The sequence below is a fragment of the Mustela nivalis genome (assembly GCF_964662115.1).
Source record: "Mustela nivalis genome assembly, chromosome: 6".
Classification (NCBI taxonomy): Eukaryota; Metazoa; Chordata; class Mammalia; order Carnivora; family Mustelidae; genus Mustela; species Mustela nivalis.
Genome location: NC_139025.1, coordinates 127,646,168 through 127,663,585, shown reverse-complemented (window position 1 = coordinate 127,663,585; position 17,418 = coordinate 127,646,168). Strand labels below are relative to the sequence as shown.

The 17,418-nt window shown below is 42.4% G+C and overlaps 1 protein-coding gene across 1 annotated transcript; it reads right to left on the bottom strand.

Moving 5' to 3' along the window:
• Positions 1 to 1,901: 1,901 nt before the first annotated feature.
• Positions 1,902 to 17,120, bottom strand: SNRPA1 (small nuclear ribonucleoprotein polypeptide A'). The gene is made up of 9 exons (XM_082736660.1): positions 16,748 to 17,120; positions 14,716 to 14,863; positions 12,776 to 12,854; positions 7,852 to 7,898; positions 7,266 to 7,368; positions 6,578 to 6,657; positions 6,089 to 6,164; positions 5,350 to 5,443; positions 1,902 to 2,338 (listed from the first exon to the last, which is right to left on the bottom strand). The coding sequence occupies exons 1-9, from the start codon at positions 16,827 to 16,829 to the stop codon at positions 2,280 to 2,282; spliced, it is 768 nt and encodes a 255-aa protein (XP_082592786.1). The 5' UTR covers positions 16,830 to 17,120; the 3' UTR covers positions 1,902 to 2,279.
• Between the last annotated feature and the right edge of the window lie 298 nt (positions 17,121 to 17,418).

The following is a 17,418-nucleotide window of genomic DNA, read 5'->3' as shown; positions in this document are numbered from 1 at the left end:
GAGGGAGGACACCATGTCCCAGAGTGCCTTTCTTCTAACTATCCTTCACCAATACTACAAAATTAGTAATATTCAAATCAGCATCTCAATGTAGTTGCACAGAAATAATTATTTTGTGTGTTGCCATGACTATACCATTTTTCTGGTCCTGAGATTAGTGGAGCTCTAAGCAAAGGAGCCCTCACATTCATCTTGTCAATTTCTGCAAAATCCTCACTTGGGACAACCATGTAAGTACTGTAACAAGACCTCCTTTTGTCTTAGCACCCTGCAAATCATTAACCACAGGCCACTAAACTGGTGCCAAAACAATCCTGTTTAGTATAGATCCACTCAGGCAACGGCACCAGAGTCTCTTATTATTTAAGGACTGCTCACACTGAAAGCCGGAACCGGAAGTGAGCTAGAGGTAAGGAACGTGACTGGAGGGAAATGATCCGCAACCAGTTCGTTATTACGGAGGGTAGTGACCAGAGGCCCATTCAGAATCCCCTTGATAGGTAGCTCATAAATGGTGGGAGCAGGGAGCCTCCTGACTAGGATGGCAACAGCTTTCCTGAATCTTAAGCATGGAGGAAAAAACTGGACTCATTTTAGCTGTCCTGTCAGAAGCAGCCCTGTCAGGTCAATGTGCACGGACAGGCTCTGTGGAAGCAGAAAAGGCAGCTTCGTGGCTTCTGTCATGAAAGACATTGTAGAAGCTAATTCTAAGCCAGCTCAGGAAGATCTCTTAAGACCACCTTCCCACCCTGGAGGTCTTCTGGTCTGATCGCATGTATACTTAGTAACACTCTACTCCCAGAGGGCACCTTGGTGAGGGGAACAGCAGAGCATCAATTGCAGGATTATCTTGCTTTCAAATTAAATTAAATTAACTTCTGGTGGATAAATCCATCTACGTCTATTTGGGTTAGTTCCTGGGTACCTGAGTGCCCCAGGAGATCATTAAAAAACATCAGCCTTCCGGTCTGTCAAGGTGAGGGTACAAGAAGAGCAGAGCAATGCACTCTGGTTCTGGCCAACAATAAATGGGTCATATAGGACTGTTCTAGAAGGAGTTGAATGGCATCAGGTAGATGTTAAGGAAGTAGTGAGAGGGGAGGCTGGAAATCGTCTGGGGAGTGTCATCCTCTAAGAGATAGCACCTGAGAACCTACTGGAACTGCAGCCCCAGTTCCCATGATCTTGCTTTTGAACACGGTGCCCTGACGTTCATAGCACATTGGAGCTGGTAAGCACTGGTTTAGGGCCATACTGAGGAAATCTGCAGGCCAAGTTCTCCTGATGCCCAAGCTCCATTTCCTTTCTGAATGCTCTGCCCTCTTCTTTTCTACTGCACGCAGGTTTAGCCCCACTGTTGCCCTCAGTTCTGTCTTCCCAGCTAGGCTGTCAGCTCCATGAAGCCTGAGTTCCTTCATGGCTTATGCATCTTGTGAGCACTTTACAAAAGTGAATCCGGCCGGCAGCAATCACCCATGACTGTTCAGGGGTCTACTAACAAGAGTGTTTTTCACATTTCTCACCCAATCGAACACCCGCAGATGGAAATACTGCACAGATGGAAAGACAGATGGTGAAGGCACTCACCTCCACCACCTTGTTTTTACGATTAACCTAAACTGGCCACATCAGGGTGTGAAAATGGAACAAAGCATCTAGAAGCTGTGAATAAATTGCCGTAGCCTGTTCACTGGGCCAAGACTCCCCCTGTCCCCCAACCATGTCCCAAACACTGGAATGTGCTGCCTCTCTGCCTGGATTCCAACAAGCAGAAGTTGCATTCCCCTATAATTTTTCAGATCAGTAATTAAAGCCCAGCTGCATTTAATGAAGCTGTTGTTATCCTTTGGGTGGGGAAGAAATGCACAAGAGATCAGTCTTATTAATAACAACTAGCAGCACACAGATAATCCTGAGTTTTATTAAGAATTTAAAAATCTAAACATTTTATAGAGGCCTGGGAAGCGTACTCAGAAACACCGCCCTCCGGCATTTCCAACATCCACACGTCCATATACCTCACTGCACTGCACCTCCCCACCAAGACAGGCAACTTGGCAGCACAGTGAACGTTGCTGTGTTTTTACTATTTGTAGAAAACTGGCATTTAGATTTCAAAATTAATATTACAAAATTACCAGCAGCAGTCTTAAGCATTTCAACAATGCTTATGAACTCCACTTTGCTGACCCAAACAAAGCTATTATTCCAAGTTCAACAAGCAGGACTTGTCCCAAGGAGGTGTAGTATACATCCTGCAGATACTCAGGCCACATTGCTCAGGACCCATTTGTGACTGTGTCTTCTTCCATCTCCTCTTCTCCATCATCAGTGGGGCCTGAAGAGAACACAAAACCATGGGTTGTATTGATTTCAGAACATGTGCTCGCTCCCAGTGCGAGTGGACATTCTGTGATGCTACTCCGTGCTAGTTCCGGGATTAGGTACAAAAACCTCAATCACAGCACCTGCCCTCAAGGAGCTTAGCGTCCAGAGACTACCTGTCTTTGGAGGTATGGGACGGGATCGTCAATTCCTAGGGAAAGGGTCACAAAGGTATTTTATAAAAGTCAAACTCATTGTCTGACATTCTAATAACCCATTTTGGTTGAGCGGATAATTCATTTTTTGTGACAATAAAAAGCTTATACTTTGTGTTTTGTTCTTAACCACGACCATAGGCAAAGAAAATGGGAACCCTCAAAAAACAGCTGGATACTACTACATGCCCATTAACGGGAATACTCAGTGACTCTGCCATCTCTAAGTCAGACAAAGTATGGCCACAACCCAAAGTCCTTCGTCTCTTCATCAATTTACAGCAGATATTTGGGTCAATGTATTCGGAAAAAGGAAATGTTTTAACTCTATCAGTGTTTGGGAAAATGACTCTTGTTTAAGGTTACTGCTTCTACAGTTAGCCCCAACTTCAGATTGGTAGATACAAAACTACCAAGACAAGAATGTCAGTCAAGTTTTAGTGTATTCAGAAGTCTAGGCCCACTGAAATCTACGGAGTACCCTATATCTCCCTTCCTCCTCCCAGGGAACCTCCAGATCATACTGAAAATCCCGAGATTTTAAGACCCAAATAAAACATTCTGGGGGGAAACAAATCAGCTCAGTAATTCTGTCATAGCACAGTAACAATAAGTCACTGTGAACTGCCTCTTCCCCACCCGTCACCACTGAGCTTTGAAAACCTTTAACAGACTTCTAATGCTCTCAGACTTAAGACCGCACCCAACACTGTCTGCAGGGCTGTATGGCCTATGGCATGCTTCCTCTGCTGGCTTCACTTCACCACATTCTCCTTGTGCCTTGAACTTCACTCCCATTGGCCTCTTTCATTTCAACTGGGCAAGGCTCCCGTTTGCCACAGGTGCTTTGCCTCTCCCGCCCCTAGAATGTCACTCTCCCTTTGTTTACTTCAGCAATTCGCACTTGGTTTAAGACCCAAAGAGCTTTTGTTTATGTACCTTTATAAATACCATATTAGATTCATCAACACTGTATTAGAATTTAAGATCAAGTATTTTAAAAATTGTAATTCATTAAAAAATATCTTCATTAGAGCATCTGCCTTTAGGTCAGGTCACGATCCCAGAGTCCTGGGATCAAGTCCCATATAGGGCTCCCTTGCTCAGCAGGGAGACGCTTCTCCTTCTGCCTCTGTCTCTGATGAATAAATAAATCTTTAAAAGAAAAAAAAAAAGTCTTCATTACATGTTAATGTTTATTTTGTTTAAATATATATATTTAAATATAGATTATAATATATATATAATATAATATATAATATATATTTATTTCCCAAAATAAAAACATTTAGTGAGAAGCTTGGCATTATTTTCTACTTTTGCCTCTCTCTGTCATGTCTGATGAAGAATTATCAGCTGGACCCCGGTACTGGCTTCATCAGTCCACCTGCTGCCACACATCGTTTTCACTGAAGAAGATGAAGAAAAATCAGCCTCACACAGACATGCAGCCAGGAAAGGAAGGTGTATTCTAATAGTCTAACTGTGTATTTAGACAGTTGTGGGTTTTCCTGTTTGGTGCTATTCTAGAACTTGACAAAAGCGATAGTTTCTTAAGGGTTAGTTTGCAATGTGGAGTCTAAAACCTCGTCAGTGAACTTTTCATACTCTCTTACTTGAAAATCCACAGATCTACCTCGTCTCTCTTGAAGTGACAAGTTCACTTCATATTCGAGAAGATGCTTGCCTCTCAATGAAAACAACTGCTCCAGTGCATGGAGACAACCATCCAACTTAGGCACGGGTTCGTGCAGACCCCATCCCGCCACCCAAGATATCAGAAGATGTGCACTAAAAAAGGTGATATTTAATAATATTCATCTCTTTGCTTCGTGAATGACATTCTGAAGTGAAACTGGTATATTCTACTAAGAGAGTGCAGAGCAGTATAGAATGAGGACTTTAGGCCATGGCCTTGACCTGTGCCGAGGTCCCAGCAGTCTTAACTGCCATTACTCCTGCACCATCAGTGCAAATGTTAATAATGGTGGAAAAAGCAAGTAACACCTTAGTGTTATTATACAAAGTTTGGACCCCACAGATGCACACGGGCTCAAGGGCTACAGAGTGAGAACCGCCGGTCTAATCAAAGTCTTACTCATTTTTAGCTTCTGTTCAAACATGATTTGCCCTAGGGAACTTTCCCTGAGCTGCCAGTCTAGGTATCATATCAAAACTTGTAATACGAATTGTTTTGAATAGTTTTTACTTAACACCTCCAGTGCCTAACATACAGTTGGCATTCAAATATTAGAACAGCCAACACTTAGCAAAATATATGCTCATGTCAGACCTTACGCTAAGTGCTACCTACGAACTCTCTTACTTATCCTCCCAAAAACCTTTTGAAGTTGGTACTCTGTATTATCTCAAATTTAAAGATGAGGAAACACACTTGAGATTAAGTGAGGATGAAGAAATTCACCTAAAATCAGAGCTGGTGAGCATAAGATCTGAGCTTCATGCCGATTGGCTCTGAGGCTTGTGTTTCCAACCAACTAAGGTATCTAACTAACACACACCCACCCCTCCTACCCCCCACCCCACACATGGGTGAAAGTCCAATGGTGCCCTCTAGTGTTTGGTTTCACTGCATGGCTAGGAAATAACATACGCTTTTACATCAAAAATCCTCAGAGTCCTATGCCAGAATATGCTACATCAAGTAACTTATCTTCAAAAAGCATATAAAGGGATTTTGCAAATATTAGATGCTAATGTTCTTGGGTCATGGCATCTGAACCATTCTGGAATCACTTCAAACATAATATTAACTGGGAAGTCTGCAGACAGACCACTATGTCCTGACCTGATCTGCGTTCCCTGCCAGGTATCTGCCCGGACTGCAGCAAGCCCTTCAGCCGCTCCACTTCAGCCAGGGTAGACGCATTCGCTATAGCGTTCTGGAGGACAGAAAACAATGGAGACAGACCATTAATTGCATCTGAGGATCAAACACACAGAAAACTCTACAGACATGGGAACTCTTGTGAGTTGGAATATTAAATAGTTGTGTTGAGGCAAGAATTTTACTGTCATGTTGAAATCAACCCAAAACCCAATCATAAACTGCCCAAACTGGTAAACAGATGTGGACCCACTTTCAAGACAGCAAATAATCACTGCACATTCCTGAAATTTTAGTGAATTAAAGCACTTAATTGAAACTATGTTACTGGATAATTTAGGAAGCAGTATTATGAAACTGGGCTTTCCCACTGATCATCACACAGATCTTTCAGGCAGCAAATCTTTGAAAATAAAAACTAAGATAAATACTGAGACAGCATACTAAGTAACTGCTCAAAGAAAAAAAAAAAATCCTGGGAAAATGAGAACTAGAGCTGCCTCTGCTTTGACTTGATCATGTAAGTAATTCAAGTCAAAGTCAAGTAACTTTACGCTAGCTCCTTCCATACGTAAAATCCAGCAGGAATCTAAGCAGAGGAGAGACTACTCTACAATGTTTAGAACTTGGTCTATTACAAATTTCATGTCCTAAACCCATGGCAACTCTCTCCAGTCCAAGAGTCCTAATAACTTATTACCTTGATTGCTTCTACATCTCCTGGAGATGGCCCACCTTTCTTCTTGTCAGTTGGCAAACCAGCACCTGGGTTGAAACTTGGGAGGAGGAGGGAAGAATGCAACTGTTAAATCCTGACCAATGGAAGTTGCTTCTCTTTTACTTTCAAAAAAGCTTTTGAAAGTAATTCAACCAGTGTAGTATCTTATCTTTGTTAACAAACTGATACAAGAAACTCTCTCCTTCAGAAACACCACCCAGTTCTCATCTTCCTCTAGCGAAAAAGCATACAAAAGTATACAATGTTGCATTAAGACTGAAGCGGAAGGATTTGCTAACCTGGTAGAAATCTCATATGATGTGTGGACCACTGACGGTCACGAGCTATCACCACACAAATTCAATACTGTATTAGGCACAGGTATTTTGTTTAATTCTGTAGGAGGCAAAAAGCCAGACAGATAGTGTTTCTGAAGGTGAAGTAGAGTGAAGTTGGATATCCGTATCTTACGTTTTGCTTCTCCTGGCAATATCCTTTGCAAGTTGTGCACCCCGTTTGCCCTTGAACATTTTCTCTGCTTCCTGACGCTCCTACAGCAACACCACACACAGAGTTAATGGAAATAGGAATACCACATGCATTTAGATGCATTCCTCAGAAAACACGGAAGAAAACTCTCCTGAAACACTCTGGGCTGGTAAAAATACCAAAAAGCCAACTTCAAATTAAAAGGAGACAAATGGCATTGCCTTCTCTGCTGAGGCTCCCTGAAGGAAGTTCCCCATCCTAGTTTCAAGGAGAAACCCTGGAGGAACTAAGATGGTTAAAAAAAAAAAAAAAAGCGCCCAAAAACTAAAAAACATTCCCAGTAAGGGGAGAATCACTCTAACAATTAAAGCAGCTGAAAAATGGCTTATATTAAGCCCTCCAGCAGGGAATGTATCTAAACAGAGTCTGCCGTCCACAGTGCTCACAGCGGGTCTGAGACCGTGCTGCCCCTGAATGCGTCCACACGAGACTGTGCTAACCCAAGTCCTGCTATAAACTCTGCTATGAAAAGTGAATGATTAACATTTTCTTTCCCACGTTTTTATCACAAACCAACAGTAAAACTCATTAGGCAACTGCAAATATCCATAAAAAAAGTATAAAAGAAAACACATGAATCTACAATGATTTACAACAGAACAATACTTACTTTTAGTTTCACCTTCTGGAAATCCAGTACTCTGACTTGTGGAACTTTATAAATTACATACAGTCTGTAATGCTTCTTATTTGTTACAGGATTTCTTAGAATACTACGAGAAAAGGAATAGCATAATGCCAATCTTGTTCGTAGCCCAGCACTCAAGAGATCCATTTTAATAGACTCAAATCAGTACATAAACTAAGGAAAAGTTCGCATTTTTTCCACATTTCAGTGTAATTAAGTTAACATTAGGGACATTTTAATAGAGCATTGGACCTAAAGAAAGTATTTTCACTTTTTTTTTCTTTTTTAAGATTTATTTATTTGACAGAGAGATCATAAGTTGGCAGACAGGCAAACAGAGAGGAGGCGGGGAAACAGGCTCCCTGTGGAGCAGAAAGCCCGATGGAGGGCTCAATCCCAGAACCCTGAGATCACAACCTTAGCAGGAGGCAGGGGCTTAACCCTCTGAGCCACCCAGACAGCCTCACTTCTTGTTTTTAAAAGGTCCTTCTTACTAACTGCTTTAAGATCAAGGCCAGTAATGTTTAATATAAAGGACTTCACTGTGACCATCAAATCATTTCCATACCTTAGGTAAGTCAGTGATTTGAGAGATGCCAAAGGGTCCAGATCACCCTGTAAAAGAAATAGCCACATGTAAGAACATGAAAACCAAAGGCTATTTTGAGGCTTTGAAATGGCAGATCACTTTGCTAGCAAGAGCTCCTCTTATCTTTTTATTTTTTTACTGCCCTAGTGCCTAGCACAGCACTAGCACAGCACCAATATGTAAGAAATTACTACTGACCAAATTGGAAAGTAGATTTGAACTTCTTATACTTACGATCTGAAGGCATAACAGTTTGTCTCAAAAGCAGAAGAGACAAAAAAAAAATTATTTTATTTCCTGTAGCAACCTCCAAAGGGCTAGAATTTAAACCAGTGATTTAGAAAAGAAATACATGTCAAAGTTTATGTAACTTCAGAGGAAGTTATTCATACAGGGAAACTCAAACTGGAACCTGCGGTGAGGGGGTTTTTCCCCCAGTACCTGTATGTACCTGGTGACATGGGCATCGTGTCATTGGGGGAAGGCACCTTTATTCAAACCTCCCTCATATTGCTTTGGATAATTATTCAAGGACAAGGAGTATAGTTTAAAAAAAAAAAAAAGATTCAATTATGGGACAAGGGCAGGTTAGTTTTTTAATCTTCCCACATTACCCCATAAAATATAGTACAGCAAGGAGAGCAAAAGCAAAAGCCTACAGTCAATAGTTATTACTAACGGAGATGAAAAGGCATTCTGGCAAGAACCCTAAAATAGGAGCAGGTAGGGACAAAACACCGAGAGCTGTCAAGACCTCTTGCACGGGGCCAGCATTTGCACAGGAAGCAGCAGAAGGAAAGCAGGGAGGCATGTGACAAACCAGGGTACTCCGACACGACCAGTGGTCAGTCAGTCCGATGGCAGCCGCCAGCAGATCTACACATGCCAGCCAATAAGGAGGGAAGCAAGCCTGGGATAAATCCCGAAGGCGCTAGGCAACTTGGGCCCTCATTCTTAATACTAACCACCAGTATATCAATGGTTATATATACCAAAGGATATCAAGGGTATCCAGGACAAAGCCCTACAATCAGGAGAAACTGCTAGGACCAGACTGCAACTGAGCAGGACAGGGGCATGAGGGACAAGGAGAAAAGAATACAGATAAAAGCAAGAAGGGAAAGAGCCAGGAGGTTCAGAAAAGCAGCAGCCATTATTTTTTAAAAACTTTTTCCCTACTTTTTATTTTTATTTTTTTAGATTTATTTATTTATTTATTTGACAGAGAGAGAGAGAGAGAGAGAGAGAGATCACAAATAGGCAGAGAGGCAGGCAGAGAGAGAGGAAGGGAAGCAGGCTCCCTGCTGAGCAGAGAGCCCGATGCGGGACTCAATCCCAGGACCCTGAGAATATGACCTGAGCAGAAGGCAGCGGCTTAACCCACTGAGCCACCCAGGCACCCAGCAGCAGCCATTTTTAAATGCTTCACAACCAACCATCGGAGGAAGCTCTAAAGCACCTAGTGGCATATCACCACTCAAAGAAATACACAGGATGACCTAAAAAGGGACAAGGACAAACATCACATGATCTCATTTGTATGTGGAATCTAAAGAAAAAAATAAAAAGACCAACTCACAGCAATACAGAGTTCAATGGTGGTTACCAGAGGTTGGGATGGGGGAGGGGGGAGGGAAATGAGCTGCTGATCAAAGAGTACAAACTTCCAGTTATTATGAGTTAAGTTCTGGAGATTTAACGTACAACATGGTGACTACAGTTAATAGTAATGTACTACCGCATATCTTAAATCTGCTGAGAACAGATCTCAAGTATTCTCACCATACAAAGATGTAAGGATGTGATGTGATAGATATGTTAGTTTGGTAACAGTGATCACTTCACGATGTATACGTCTATCAAAAATCACATTGTAGGGCGCCTGGGTGGCTCAGTGGGTTGAGCCGCTGCCTTTGGCTCAGGTCATGATCTCAGGGTCCTGGGATCGAGCCCCACGTTGGGCTCTCTGCTCAGCGGGGAGCCTGCTTCCCTCTCTCTCTCTGCCTGCCTCTCTGCCTACTTGTGATCTCTGTCTGTCAAATAAATAAATAAAATCTTTAAAAAAAAAATCACATTATATACCTTAAATACTATACTATTTTTATCACTCATACTTAAATAAAGCTGCAAAAAAAAAAAAAGGAACAACGAATGGCAACTTTCGTTACACTCACACATAGACACACACAAACTGTGTAGAACAATGATGATGTCTTGACTGGTTTCTTAAAGAGAATAAATAGTATGTTGGGAGGTATGAAATATTTAAGGCCACTATTGTTTAAGAAACTAAAGGTACTTGGTTAACTGGAAGTTTTAATATGTATTTTTAATTCCCAGAATACTAAGAATAGGAATAAGTAATTCCTACACTGTTAATAGGAAAAGAAGAATGACAGAGAGAGAGGGAGAGAGAGAATGAACACAGTAAACGAGAGCAAAAGAAATGCAGAATGGGTCGATCAGTAACAAGCCCCAGAAAAGAGAAAAGAAAAATTCAAATAGACCAGTAATTAAGTTAAATGTAAACAGACCAAATACTTCGTTTAAAAGAAAGACTTCACAATATATTTAACAAAACAATCTTATCATATGCTGTTTTAATCTAAAATGTATGGTATAGGAGAGCTGGAATAAATTTTGGATGGAAAAAATTATCATACAAATACTAACTAAAAGAAAGCTTGTTCTGGCATATTAGAGCAGATAAAATAAACAAGGTATAAAACAGCACTAGGAGATAAAGAGGGTCACGACGCAGTAATAAAAAGGTTAGTTCACCAGGAAGGTATTAACAATTTAAAATTTGTATGTATCAACTAAAGGGATTTCAAAATATATAAAACTAAAATGGACAGAAGTCCAGGGAGACTATCTAATCCACTATCATGTGAGTTTATTTTCTTAAGATTTTTACTTATTTATTTGACAGAGACACAGTGAGAGAAGGAACACAGGCAGGAGTAGTAGGAAAGGGAGAAGCAGGCTCCTCACTGAGCAGGAAGCCCGATGATGACCACAACGATGACGGCAGCGGCGGCCATGACACAGGACTTGATCCCAAGACCCCAGGATCATGACCTGAGCTGAAGGGAGCCGCTTAATGACTGAGCCACCCAGGTGCCCCTTATTTGAGATTTTTAACACACTTACTTCAGTAACTGATAGCACAAACTCACCCTTCATCTTTACAAATAATTTTAAATATAATTACAACATACACAAAAATACAAACAGCTCTGGGCACCTGGGTGGCTCAGGCCATGATCCCAGGGTCCTGGGTTTGAATCCCATGTCCAGCTCCCTGCTCATCGGGGAGACTGCTTCTCCTTCTCCACACTGTAAGTGCTCTCTTCTTGCTCTCTCTCTCTCAAATAAATAAAATCTTAAAAAAACAAAACAAAACAAAAAAAACAGTCTAATTTCCTATGAATGTGCATTTTGGGTAGAATACCTCATATATTTTAGAAAAGACATGGCCTCAGACCACTGTTTTCTTACTTCTAGAGTCAAGTACTTCTTTCTTTGAAAACCTGAAGGAAGCTCTGGACCCAGTCCACCAGGAAAGATTCATGGAAACAGGGAAGGGAGGCAAGGTCATAGTAAACATAAAATCAAGTCATATAATACACACTTAGACATCCAATGTTTAAGTGAAAAATTTCGGTTTCAAAATTAAAATTTAGGTTTTAATTTTGTTAAAAATTACACATACAGAGCAGTAACATTAGAAGAAATAGGTTACCATAATTACACCCAAACAGAGAAAATAAAACATGCCGCTTAGCTCACAGGAAGACCAATTCCAAGTAGATCACTGGTCTCAATGTTAAGAGTAAAACAGTTCCTAGAATGTAACTAACAAAATTTAACATGCTTCATATGTAACTGAATGCTTTCTAGTAGCCAATTAAAAGAAAAAAACAAATATAACTTATTTTAGTAGTATATTATTTAACCAATTATCCAAAATATTATCATTTCATTATCAATATAGAAAAACTGATAGCTGAGGTGCCTGGTGGCTCAGTGGGTTAAGCCTCTGTCTTCAGCTCAGGTCATGATCTCGGGGTCCTGAGACTGAGCCCTGCATCGAGCTCTCTGCTCAGTGGGGAGCCTGCTTCCCCTTCTCTCTGCCCGCCTCTCTGCCTATTTGTGATCTTTGTCTGTCAAATAAATAAATAAAATCTTAAAAAAAAAAAAACAACAACAACAAAAACTGACAGCTTACATTCTTTGGGGTACTAAGTCTTCGAAACCTGTTACGTATTTTACAGTTCTTAGGACACTGAAGTTCAGAGTAGCTGCTTGTGCCTAGTGGCTACCATATTGGACACCGCAATTCTAGAAAATAACTTATGTTTACTGAAAACAACTCTTTCTGTAATGGAAGCCTGACAGACCATCAAAAGTACTAGCAACAACAACAAAAGACTGATAAATTGGATTATGCTTAAATTAGGAACTTTTCTATCAAGACACCCTAAGACTGTCAAAAGATGAGCTACAGAGTGGAAAAGGCTATTTAACCAAAAGAGGCCCAGATCTTTTTTTTTTTTTTTTTAAGATTTATTTATTTATTTATTTGACAGAGAAAGAAATCACAAGTAGGCAGAAGAAGGCAGAGAGGCAGGAAGATAGAGAGGGAGAAGCAGGCTCCCTGCTGAGCAGAGAGCCTGATGTGGGTCTCGATCCCAGGACCCTGGGATCATGACCTGAGCCAAAGGCAGAGGTTTAAACCGCTGAGCCACCTAGCTGCCCCAAGAGGCCCAGATCTTGAATTACGAAAAAACACAAAGGATGAAGAGATAGTTCTCTGGATTTTCTAAATTATCCATGAGAGGCATGCAGCACCTTTAACTCCTCCCCTCAAATACATTCCGCCCGGCCCCATCTGACTTACCAGTTCCACAAGACTGTTGTTGGTGAGAATGAGTTCTGTCAGACAGGGTAGAGCCTGATCAAGTCCCTCACCTATACGGCTAAAGTGAAGAAAGAAAAAAAAAGACTCTTTGTAAAAGTGAAAAAGTAGGTAAGTGAACAATTTTTTTTTTTTTAAAGATTTTTTATTTATTTATTTGACAGAGAGAAATCACAAGTAGATGGAGAGGCAGGCAGAGAGAGAGAGAAGGAAGCAGGCTCTCTGCTGAGCAGGGAGCCCGATGTGGGACTCGATCCCAGGACTCTGAGATCAAGACCTGAGCCGAAGGCAGCGGCTTAACCCACTGAGCTACCCAGGCGCCCGGTAAGTGAACAATTTTATCTAAGTCCTTGTACAGAAGATCTGAGACTCCAAAAGTGGAAGAACTTTAGAGATCTTTCTTCCAACACCCTAACTGGGAAAGGGAAACCTAACTGGCAGAGGGTCACAGGGTTAGTTAGTGGCAGAAGTCGGATGATTTTCGAACCCATGCTTCCAGAGGGCTGCCTGAGCTTTTTTCCATTACCATTTTGTCTAGTGAAAACTGAGAGAAGAAACTCCTGCGTAGAACAAATTACTTAGCTAACTTCATGACTTTCGTGCAGGTAGCGCAGAAATACAAGTGATTCTGCATTCACAGCTCAGGTGTTAATTATAAGGGAATGGTTAACTACACCATAAGGGAATGGTTAACTCATGATAAATATGCTTATTTTAAAAAAGCAAATCACTGGGGTGCTCAGTCAGTTGAGCATCTGACTTCTGATTTTGGGTCAAGCTGCGATCTCAGTGTCCTGGGGTAGAGCCCTGAGCCAGGTTCCAAGCACAGGGAGGAGTTTGCTTACGATTCTCTCTTCCTCTGCCCTCCCCACACTTGCATCTGAGTGCACATGTGCTTTCTAAAATAAGTAAGTATATTTAAAATAAAAAGAATTAAAAAGCAAGCCACCACCTAGTACTTCTTAAAGACATTGTCTATAGACCTTCAGTAACTTTTTTTGATAAAATTTACTCAGAGGTGATGGAAGAGGGTTAAAGAAAACCCTAAATTTCAGTAAGTAATATTCTAAAAATCAGTTGTAAAGAAAAACAAATGGCAGAGAATGTGAGGTAGAGACACTTAGTCAAAAATATAAATGTTGGGGGCACCTGGGTGGCTCAGTGGGTTAAAGCCTCTGCCTTCCACTCGGGTCATGATCCCAGAGTCCTGGGATCGAGCCCCACGTCGGGCTTTCCGCTCCTTGGGGAGCCTGCTTTCTCCTCTCTCTCTCTGACTGCCTCTCTGCCTACTTGTGATCTCTCTCTGTCAAATAGATGAATAAAATAAAAAAAAAAAAAATATATATATATATATATATATATAAATGTTGGGGATGCCTGGGTGGGCTTGGTCAGTTACACATCTGACTCCTGAGTTTGGCTCAGGTTATGGTCTCAGGGTCCTGGGACAGAGCCCTGTGTGGGGCTTCATACTCAGTGGGGAGTCTGCTTGAGGAGTTTTATCCATCTCTCTTTGTCCCTCCCCTCCTCTCATGTGCAGGCACGCGCTCACTCTCTCTAAAATAAATAAGTAAATCTTCAAATATACATACATATGTGTATACATAAATTGTTGAATTAGATTTTTAATATGGTCCCTCTGATAATTACAATTATTGTTTCAGAAGCCAAAATTGTACAAAACAGCATGCTTATAATTTAAATATCTATTATCATGAATATATAAGTATTTCTAAACAGATGCAAAGAAGACGAGACCAGTACCAGGTTAATCTCTGGACCTATATGGGAAAAGTGCAGCTTGTCTCTCATTTTAAGATCTATGTAGGCTCAACTGGCAGTTAAGTTCTATGGCTTCTTCAGGGAACACTGTGACATTCACTCTAGTGGAAAAAAATCACTTTCCACTAACAGTCACTTACCATATTCTATTGTTGTTTACTAATAATGTTTTCAGTCTTCTTAACAAAGGAAAACCATCCAGTTTCCTGATTTCATTGTCAGAAAAGTCAATAGCATCAAACTGGTCTAAGGTAGCACCTAGATTTTCAATGACAGGAATTTTATACCCTGTAAAATGGAAAGAAAAGAAATACACAAGTATTAATATGGTTAAAAGGTACATTAAAGCCGTAATGTACTACTTCATGGTAATTTGACTCAAAGCTTCCATTTATTCACAAAGTGTTTAGGAAGCACCTACACTGTGCCAGACATTATGCAAATAATGGGTACATAAAATGAGAAACAAGAGTCACATGGCCTAGCTGCCATGAAGCCTACAGTCTCGGGAGCGGACATGAAGAGAGTCATGACAACAAGGATAAGAGCTATTGTAATGAGAACACTTATTAATAGTAATATAGGTAGCTAACGTTCCTAAGAGTACTTACAAGGTGCCTCACACTGTTCTAACCGAAGCCCCAGAAATAGTTAAATGGCATAAGAATTTACACTGTAAGCTGCTTACTGCCAGTGTCCAATTCTTGTTTATACATTGTGGACAACACTTCTTAACCTCTTTTGCATTCCTACAGACCACATTCATAGTAACAGTACCAGGATATCCTCCTGATACTATGACAGTTCCCCTTACCACACCTCCCCCAGCTCCAATGCAGAGTTCAAGGTCAACGGTTTATACAAAATAATAAACCATCCTATGAACAATTCGATACTCATGGATTTGTTAAAATGGGCCTAACTACTGTGCTAGGCGCTGGCATAAGAAAGAAATGAACACAAGCCATGGTTAGAGTACGCAATAAAAAAAAAAAAAAAATTCGTAATTCAGAGCTGCAAAGGTTTCATCAAAGTAAGTACTACACCAAAACAAGTATCCTCAACACTTGATGCACCTGGGACACTTCAAACTTAGAGATACGAAACTTAGAGATCAGTCTGTGCCACAAGCAAAAGTGGTTAGTTACGTCTGAATGGAACTTTTCTCTAAACTTAATTTGAACCAAATAAAAGTACTGGGCTTTGTCAGCAAGAAATCCAAACTGAAATCAGAGCCCGAAGTAGTGCCGCACCTCAGCCAGTGTTGTCCCTGTGGAGCCAAATCTCAGGCCCAAATTGTATTGTCTTGCCCCCAGAGAAACTGCTCTGCACACCCTTCGTCAAGAGTCACTTTCTTTAAATACTAATTAGACAGCGGCACTCCCCATTTCTTAACAAGCCTTTCTAAGGTTCAAATGACATGAATTTGAACAGTTCAGAGCTTCCACCACCTTACACGGGGCATTCGTAGTGTAAGCCTCTCTGAAAGATTTTATTTATTTGAGAGAGAGCGGGCGCAAGCAAGGGAGAGCGGCACGCAGAGAGGAAGCAGCAGACTACCCGCGGCGAAGGGAGACCGATTTGGAGCTCAACCTCTGGACCCCGGCATCACGACCTAAGCCGAAAGCAGGCGCTTAACCTACTGAAACACTCAGGTGCTCCTAAGATGTTTCGATAAAAGGGGCATACAAGGCAACTGAAGCTAGTAAGAAAGAAATCTTGCGGAAACACGCGCTTTTGTTCTCAGACTTCATATCCTCCCTCGCAAATTAGAAGTAATGAACATGCATCCTATCTATACTCCCACAATAACAGTCCAACGTATTTCCTGACAATCAACGAGCCGCTGAGCACTAGGACCACGACTATTAACACTGTTCCAGCTCTCAAACAGTTCAGACTGCAGAACGCCCCAAGCAAGGCCTAGTTGAGGCCCACGGGTGCGCACAGAAAGCGATTAATCAGTCGGAGGGGCATGTGAGTAGGAGCGGGGTAAATGAAACCTCAGAAGGGCCTAGGGATGGGTTTGGGGCAGCAACCGCAAGACTCAGCCTCCCGCCCGGCTTGGCGCCCACAATGCAGGCCTGCTGGCCGAGTGCCGGCCCTCCGCGCACGCGGCGGGGCGCTCCCACCCGGCTGCGCGCGGAGGCCCGCCCAGTCCCCTAGACTCACCCCGGAGGTCCAGCTCGCGGTCCCGCACGGCGTTGGTGTACTGAGCCGCCTGCTCGATCAACTCTGCCGTCAGTTTCACCATCCTGCCGCCTCCCGCTGCCGGTACCACGGCCCGCCGGCAATTCCCGCCGCCTCCCGCCCGCCAGACTTCCCGGCGTCCCTCGCGCCCCGCCGACAGGCAACACCAATCGCACGCGGCGTTTGCGCGCGCAGCTCGACGTCCAGGCCGAAGCAATCGAAGAGCCACGCCCCCGACCTCGTTCCCCTCGGAGGTTCAGGTGGTAGCCGAACTTGGGTTCTTCCTTGGGGCGTTCGTGGAGGAGAGACCCTGATTCCAGGTGTTTGTGTCCGCAAGTTAAGCAAAATGTGAAGGCACCCGAGTGGAATTTTCTCCACGCAGGATGAACCTTGAGGTGGGAGGAGACGCTGTGTCTGTCCTCGCCCCACCCAGGAGGGGCGGGCATCTGTGGGATCCAGTGCAAGGCTAGGACTTCAGGTTCCCTTGCCAGCCAGGTGCTGTGGACTCGCAGGCTACTACGCGAGAAGCAGGGCAAGGTCAGTCACAGGGCTGCTTCGCTGCGATCGTCCTACCGCCTTGGACCCAGCTTCGCGCGCCGTGCTATTTTCTGTTAGGCCTGTGATTTCCAGACATTTAAATATTTAATGGAAGC

Bases quoted from the DNA above. Each gene is read 5' to 3' on its own strand.
- SNRPA1 (XM_082736660.1), bottom strand. From the start codon at position 16,829: ATGGTGAAACTGACGGCAGAGTTGATCGAGCAGGCGGCTCAGTACACC. The intron at 14,864-16,747 runs GTGAGTCTAGGG...TCCATTTTACAG, and splicing joins CCGCGAGCTGGACCTCCGGG to GGTATAAAATTCCTGTCATT. The intron at 5,444-6,088 runs GTAATAAGTTAT...TCTGTCCTCCAG, and splicing joins GAGATGTAGAAGCAATCAAG to AACGCTATAGCGAATGCGTC.